The sequence below is a fragment of the Corythoichthys intestinalis genome, chromosome 9, assembly GCF_030265065.1.
Source record: "Corythoichthys intestinalis isolate RoL2023-P3 chromosome 9, ASM3026506v1, whole genome shotgun sequence".
NCBI classification, from domain to species: Eukaryota; Metazoa; Chordata; class Actinopteri; order Syngnathiformes; family Syngnathidae; genus Corythoichthys; species Corythoichthys intestinalis.
Genome location: NC_080403.1, coordinates 33801609 through 33809740, shown reverse-complemented (window position 1 = coordinate 33809740; position 8132 = coordinate 33801609). Strand labels below are relative to the sequence as shown.

General features: G+C 38.4%; 1 protein-coding gene across 2 annotated transcripts in view; it reads left to right on the top strand.

The window, feature by feature from the left end:
* The first annotated feature begins 2605 nt into the window (after positions 1 to 2605).
* The window catches only part of cdh4 (cadherin 4, type 1, R-cadherin (retinal)), a 411266-nt gene continuing 405739 nt past the window's right edge, over positions 2606 to 8132 (top strand). For both annotated transcript variants that reach the window (XM_057846061.1, XM_057846060.1), the window contains exons 1-2: positions 2606 to 2866; positions 4642 to 4753. In XM_057846061.1, coding sequence (XP_057702044.1) covers positions 2813 to 2866; positions 4642 to 4753 — 166 coding nt within the window. In that variant the 5' untranslated portion in view covers positions 2606 to 2812. The remainder of the gene's footprint in view (positions 2867 to 4641; positions 4754 to 8132) is intronic.

Genomic DNA, 8132 nt, shown 5'->3' with positions numbered 1-8132 from the left:
TAATTTTAAAATATTGTGAACCTGCACTTATTTTGGTTCCGAAAATTTTTTAAGAAGCTTTGCAGCGAAATAATAAGTAGTGTGAATGTTTTCCACATTGACTTGTAATTATTTGCAGTAGAAAAAAAATAGGGAATATTTTTGAATTGTTGTTCTTATAACCAGTGTTGGGCACATTACTTTAAAAAAGTAATTAGTTTTAGTAACTCACTACTTCTTCCAAAAAGTAACTGAGTTAGTAACTGAATTACTCTATAGTAAAAGTAACTAGTTACCAGGGAAAGTTACTATTTCCGTTACTTTAAAAAGAAGTTGTTGTATGTCAAAGAATTTGAAAATTTCTGAGCAGTATTGGAATTAAGCGAAATGGACATTCTGCTGTATTTATTGTTTGGTGTTATGTTACTGAACTCATCAGCGATTCCGAAATTACAAATCGCTACAAAGCTACGAACAGTTTTGCTGCGGATGGGTGCAGGGCCTGCACATTATGACCCTATCAAACGGCAATTCCATCTTTCTTGCAAAGGTAGGCTATGTGTGTTTACCATTTTCATTGCCATGAACCTGAACGCACCCAAAGTCTTGGATGACAAATAAACAGAGCAGAGTAGACTCGCTACGGCTGGTAGTTTCTTCAATTTATTCAAAGTAAGTAACGCACCGCTTTTACCTTCAGTAACGGTAACGGCGTTGTAACGGCGGAAAAAATAATTAGTTTGATTACCCCGTTACTGATGCAGCCACAAATACTGTATACTGATATGGCTAATTTTGGGTGAATGTGGCCAGTGGACAGCACTGCATTTACACTAGGGTTGGGAATCTCTGGCATGAAGCCGATTCAATATGTATCTAGATATACAGGTTACGATTCGATTAAAAAAACGATACATTTTTAAGGCCGAGAGATTCGATGCGATTCGATACAGTGTAAGAACGATTCAGTTCGATAGAGTGAAAACGATACGATAGTAAATATTTGTTGTGTGTGTTTGTACAGTATTTTAAACATATAAAAAGACCACATTTCTAATATAGCAAAATTAAAACAACAAAATTTCATACCAATGTTATGTTTGATTTTTTTATGAAAAAAAAAGGCTTACGATATGACCGTCATTTTGTTGGATTGGATTGATAATAAAATAAAACTCCAGTGACAGACAATAATAAAGTGCGGTAATTCAATTACTGTATTTCCTGGTGTTTTTGACACAAGAGGTAAGTAATTTAAGTGCAAACTTTCAACGTAAACATCTTTCAAACAAAAAATATTAATTATATGCAGGAACTCTAGAAAAAAAAATTAAACCTGTTAGTGTTATCATAAATAAATAATAAATTATGCTTTACGACTGGTATAATTGGGGGAATAAAAACATGGCATTTTAGACAGACAGGTCAATAATTATTACTTTAACCTAATACACAGCAAATTCATTCACTATGCCTGTGCTTCCTCATTTTTTAGTCCTCATCACTGTCCATATCTTTTTTGAAGGGCAGATTTTTCTTGAGGAAGATCAATTAATCAACATGTTCATGTTTAAGTAGATTGCTTTTCGTGGAAACAATATGCCGCCCTTTCCACCATTGTAGTGGGTTATTTTTCAGGGTTAAAAACCCACGATCTCCGTACCGCTCCACACTTCACACAAGCTCTGTCCCATGCGAACAGATCTGGCTGCCTTCATCACTTCAAAGTCCGAATTTTGTTTTCCTGGGTGCGTTGAAAATCAATCGCTGCACGTCGCTGGCGTCGGTGATCACACTGTCCATTGTTTTAGCATGTTGCTTCGTTGCCACTACTAGTTTCGTTTTGGGCTGTGAAGAAAATACTACGGAGCGTGCGTTTCAGTGGTTTCGTTAGCTATCGCGTTCTTATGACACGCCCGTGACGATCGGGTAACTGTTCTGCCGAAATGCATGGGAAGTTAAGGCAACCATGACTGTGAGTAGAGCTTGTCGATATTATAACATGCGTGCGGTCTCGATCTAAGTGCGCTGTGTGGTGAATGACACAAGCGCAGCATGTGAAGAAAAAGCTAAATTATTATCATATTACACAATGCATTGAACTAGGCATTAGAAACCGACTCTTGTGCTCGCGATAGCCGAATTCTATCTCTACTATCGGTTCATTGAATATTTAATGGCTAATTACTGTTGAATGGTAACTTTACTATCGACACATATGTATCTCTCACCTGTAAAACCGGATTTCCGGTCGTATCGGTTTATCGTTCTCAAGCTTAGTTTACACTCCTGGAGTAGACTTTTCATTTTAGACACCTATGGCGTAGACGATTGATTTTACAGTGTTTTGATTATCTAATTATGTGATTAACCTTTTCCAGCATATACAAATTTAAAGACCAGCAGATGTTTAAATGCTTATCTTTTACTCATTTGATAATTTGTAAATCATTGCAGTTGTAATTTTCATTGGCTAGAATTTTACAACATCATGCAGAGAACTCGTTTAAATGACAATGCTTACAATTATTTCCCTACCCTGAGGTACGGGACATCTGGTGGAATTGGAAGAAGTGCACACTGAGCACTTTACTCTGCCTGCTCCGGTTGTAGGTAGGAGGGGTTATAGTGACGTGGTGGGTTCTCCAACGGTACCGGCTCTTTCTGTGACCAGAGCTGAGAGCTCAGCATCTCTTGTCAGCGGCACTTCAGCCAGACAAGTCGGCAGGTTTTTCTCGCCGCGCTCTCTAAAGGAAAAGACAATCTCCGGGAATTACAGAGGTCTATAGACCATAGAACAATTTCATTTCCCACAACTCAACATTTTGCAAAGATGAACATAGGCTACGTCATCCTGGCGTGCACTCTATTCGCCGCAGCATCATCGGTAAGACGAGTTAATTGTTTCATGTGTTTTCAATCCTGTGCTCATTTGAGAGCACTGCACTGGTGCGGTGCATGATGCATGATTAGAGGGATAAGAGTGGCGGTGAAACGAGCACTTTTCTCCCGCAGTGCCACGTTGCGCCAAAAAAAGCAGCGCGAGAGTCGAGAGACTTTGATGTCAACAGTATTTTTTGAGCGAAACGGGTGAAAAGTCACCAAAAAATTTTGTCGCTGGCTTGTTTTCTTTGCCAAAAAGGAGTATAGTTTAGCTGCAAAGGGGATTTTTAAATAGTCTCCTTGTTCTCTGCTGTTATCAACTTGGTCAATGCACATTTACGCACCGAAGTAGTCTTTTTTTTTTTTTAATTTATCATTGAACTTTTATCTCGTGAGCTCAGTTTAGTAATCTACATGATTAAAGGGTAAGTCATTAATCGTGAAAACGCTCAGCTCGGTTTTGTTGCCAATCAGCCCAAATGCTGAGTGTCACTTTGTTAGGTACACCTGCACACTCGCATCCATTTCTAAGCGATGTTTCATAAATGAGGCGCAGTTTTCATCGACACTGCCATATCATTTCCAAATCCAGTTGCAATTGCTGTAAAAATGTTAAACTGTACGTCATGCCAAAATAAAATGACGCGTTCATATGTGTAGAGCAACATTTCCCAACCCTTATTGAAACAAGTCATCTATTTACATTTCAAAAATCTTAACCACACAACCAAACAAAATCACGTCATATCACGTTAAAGATGCTCATTTCATTTATGCATGTTTGTCTGGTGGAAGAACTTATACATTTTCTGCCTGCTACTATACATCAGTGGTTTACATGCATGAACGAAGCTAGATTATTTTTGTAGTTAAATAATAATTGATTGAAATTGGATTGTTTATCGTGGCACATCTGATGATCCCTCACAGTTGGGAATCTCTACTGTCGAATCTTTCATTTTCACCAATAAACAAAACAACCTGCTTATTAAACTGCAAACACTTGTTATGGTTCTGATAAATAAATAACTTATGATATACTATATAGTGTCCACAAGATCAATATTATACTTAAAAAGGCAGGACGTTCTTTCAGTTATACGGGTGATCGATACAGTGGTCCTGACATACTGTCGTGCAATACTGGCAAACTTGGTTACTGTCAAAATCAGTTTTTCACTTGACTGAAAGGTCTTTTAATGCACATATTTAATGTAATTAAAACTTTTCTACTACCAGAGTATGATAGTTAAGTTGTTACTTCACCAAAAATGCACGATTTACACACACAGTTTTTTTTTTTTTTTTTTTTTTTCAAAAATAGAAATTTTAGTAGGCTCTCATTACATTTTGCACTTTTACTTAACTTTACAGTCAGCCATTATGAATGAATGTACAAACTCAGAAATACTTCAATCCTATTCATGTAAAGTCTTCAATGACAAAGCTTAAGTGACCACATTCCTACAGTTGTCGTTTTTTTAATTTATTTTTTTATTTCATAATTAGCATTTCAAAAGCAATCAGCAGCACCATGCTTGTCGTTTTTCCTTGTGATGCCAATGATGATAAAAGTTGCAATCGCGAGCATAACAAGCTTCAAGATCACCAACGTGTTTACATGTTTTTGGAGCAAATGTCACCTTGATGGGTTTAAGTTTGTCACTCACAATAGTAACCATGTGTTCAATGTCAGTCTAAAAAGGCTCTGAATTGAGTCCATGACCCATTGGCCAGAAGTCAATATACTGATACTTAACAGGCCATTTTATTTCACAGGGGAGTAAGACGGGCCTGTCCGTAAAACCTCCATGCAGGTCAGGCTTCTCCCAGAACTTCTACACAGTGATAGTTCCCAAGGTTGTGCTGCACGGCCAGAACATCCTCAAAGGTAAGTTCGCTGCTGCTGGATCTCATTTATCGACTTTTATTATATACTACCCCTTTCATCATCTTTATGAAGAGATTGAAGTGTCGGTTTTCACATGTGGAGTATATGTGCAAGGCATTTCTTATGTTGTGTGTCTCTTCATCAATCCTGTCGAGACACTGTGCTCCTCGCTGAGTAATATAAGGCACACTGTTTCAATAGAGGCGTGAATACTTGAGCAGGATGGTAGTTGTCATTTCATACAGATTTTTTCGATGAATATCGAACATAATGTTCGTAGTTGCAGTAATGACCTTCTAGCTTCCTGGTTTGAATGTTGAAACCTGGAAGGTTTCAACATAAGTATTTTATCATGAGGCATTTTACAAGTGGGCCATTCTTTTTGGTTTTTGGAGGAATGCAATTCTGTTTTCCTTTGCTCCATATCTTTTCAGAGCAGCCAGTGTTCTGCATCTTCTGCGAGGTTCATTCCTGCCATGAGAAATTATGCTGCATTTTCTCCTGTGCGTCTCCTCTATGTGCTGGTGCATCTGCTATAATGGGAAAATCCATCTTTGCCGCAGCCAAGACTTCTATTCTGTAGAAATGAAAGATTTTAAAAATATGACAATTCCTTGAACCTTAAGCACACATATGCCCTTATATAGTAGATCAAACTCCCTAACTGCAGAATTATAAAACTACTAATAGAATGACAAGTGAGTAAATTCAGCTTTCAACATTTCTAATCCACTTTTGACTTTACAAGGTGTTTAGTTTTAAAGTCATTTTGGTCACACTGGTGTTTCAGCACAAGGGATAACTTGGAGCTTTCTTTGTCACAAAATTAATTGCCGTATTGGTCCGAATATAAGACGGCCCTGATTATAAGACGACCCCCTCTTTTTTAAGACTCAAGTTTGAAAAAGGACTTTTTGATCACCGAAATAATTTTTATACAGAAAATAATTACAGTACATCTGAAACAAATGATTGTAACAATATACTTGAGAGAAAAAGCATGTTATTTTGCCTCATTAAAATCTTAATATCTGAACATTTAAATATGTAAACTAAAGTGCATTCGCATTCGTAAATGAATGGCTTCTGGTTTTTGAAATGTAAATAAACAATGTGATAAAACAACCAAAATTGTAATAACTGCATTAACCATCAAAGTGAAGTCTAACTGTAACTTTAGTCTTGAAGCAAATCTGAATAAGGAAAAACATTGCAATAAAATAATGTAAACTGGTTAAACTTGAGAGTAGCTGAGATCTATCAATACATAACATCGCTTCAATGATATCTGGCGCCATAGAGCGTCGTGAATGGGTATAATGTCTAGACTGCGAATATAAGACGCCCCCACTTTTTCAGTCTTTTTTCACTGCAAAAAAACACCGTCTTATATTCGGGCCAATACGGTTTATTTTGTTTTATGGACACTGAAAAGGACAGTATCACTGGTCATTTCGAGTGGGCGAGTCTGCCTGAATGGCTTCAGGGTTTAAGGTTTGTGCTTGTTGAGGAACGGGCTGAGGTGTCCTTATTGCTTCAGATATTTTTAACCGAGTCAAATAAGTCCCCTATTCCAATGATGTATGTTGGTCCTTATCGTGCAGCCATGCAGTCCTCCAAATCGTCCGCTCGTTGGGCTCTAGCGCTGTCAGTCCGCGTGCAATGATTAATGCTCACTCGCTCGATTTAGCAAAGGCCTTTTTTCGATACGGTCACACACTAAGCGAGAGGAATCCTCTATTTAATAGTAACACCACAACACACTATGTATAACCTGAAACTGTCAAGTTTCAAGAAAACAAATGGATTAGGTGTGATATAATGTTTGGTCTAGGCTGCTACGGAGCTTGTGGGGGGGTTGCAAGACCGCTGGAGGCCGCGGCAGTTGTCTCCCTGGAGAAAATGACAGTGAGCGATTGGGGGGAGCACCAAAGTGCTGTGGCTCAGGAGACTCAGTTTGAACCAGGCTTGTGTTTCCAATCACATCCTGCCTCATGCTGAGGTGAGATGGGAGTAGTTGTTGTCGCGTGTGGGCGGTGCGTTTTCTGAGGATCACTAATTGACCCTTATTCAGCATCAATTTGTTGCACATCCATAGTGTGATTGTGCTCAGCATGAATCTAGGCTCAGGCGCCGCGTAGCAGGAGCCCTTTTAGTTCGGATGTTGACGGTTTAGTAGACACACGCAAGCAGGTGCTTTTGTAGAGGGTGGTTTTGCGCTGATGTCTGAGAATCATGGTGCGCCTTTTTTTTTTTTTGTTCTCGAGCATTAGTGACGCCATCTATGAAAATAGAGCCCGTTGTGCTATGTGGTGTATGCTTACTTTCATTTAACAGGAGTGCAACAACTTCTTACTCCTGCATTTGACCTTTCTGAATTCAATGTGCAGTTTTTTTTTTTATTCTTAAAATATTGGATTTGCAATTATGTTGCAGGACTGAAAGCAAATACCCAATGTGGATGTTGGCATTATTGTAATTAGAAGGGAGCTTATATGGTCTATTTAATTTTACAGCTTGCAATTTATTTGAATTGCGAAAGTTCATAACCCACTTTCATAGAACGACTTAACACTTTAAGCGCCAAAGCCGCAAAATTGGGACAAGCAACGTTGCTGACTTTAACAAGCCAGAACTGCATGTATGGTGCCTTGTGTAGTCACTATTTTGCAACAAAAGATGGCAGACATTGTTAAACATCAGCAATGTTCTCGTCACAATTTTGCAACTTTGGTGCTTAAAGGGTTTAAAGATGCTGGGAGACCTTTGGGAATATTTGCCCATTCGTCACAAATTGGTGTGTGGGAAAAATGTTTGTCACATAATTCTTAGTGGCCGCCTACTCGGTTGTAATTACATGTACTATAAGTGTTTTTCAAGTCACTTGTTCGTTAAAAGGTTCACAAGTTTACTCTGATATGTTGCCAGGTCAGAGGTCATGGATACTAAGTGGATCTCCGATTTTCGTGTGAAAGGCTTTTGTCACTGAAAGAACACGGCCAAAACAGGAAGTTGTGATGATGCAGACAAAAAGCTTTTAAACAAGCAATCTGGGAAGGCCGAGTAGTGAGACACTGGTCTCTTCAATGAATTTGGAGCTCGGAGTAAAATGAGACTTTCTTTTTTCAAACAACCATTAACATTTAGTTGCAACTAACGGTTTCCTGCCAAACCCTGATTGACTAATTAAGCATTTAAAGGTGTGTGCGCTTGGAATACATATACAGTGGGGCAAATAAGTATTTAGTCAACCACTAATTGTGCAAGTTCTCCCACTTGAAAATATTAGAGAGGCCTGTAATTGATTGAACATGGGTGAACCTCAACCGTGAGAGACAGAATGTTGCAAAAAAAAAAAACAGAAAATCACAATGTTTGA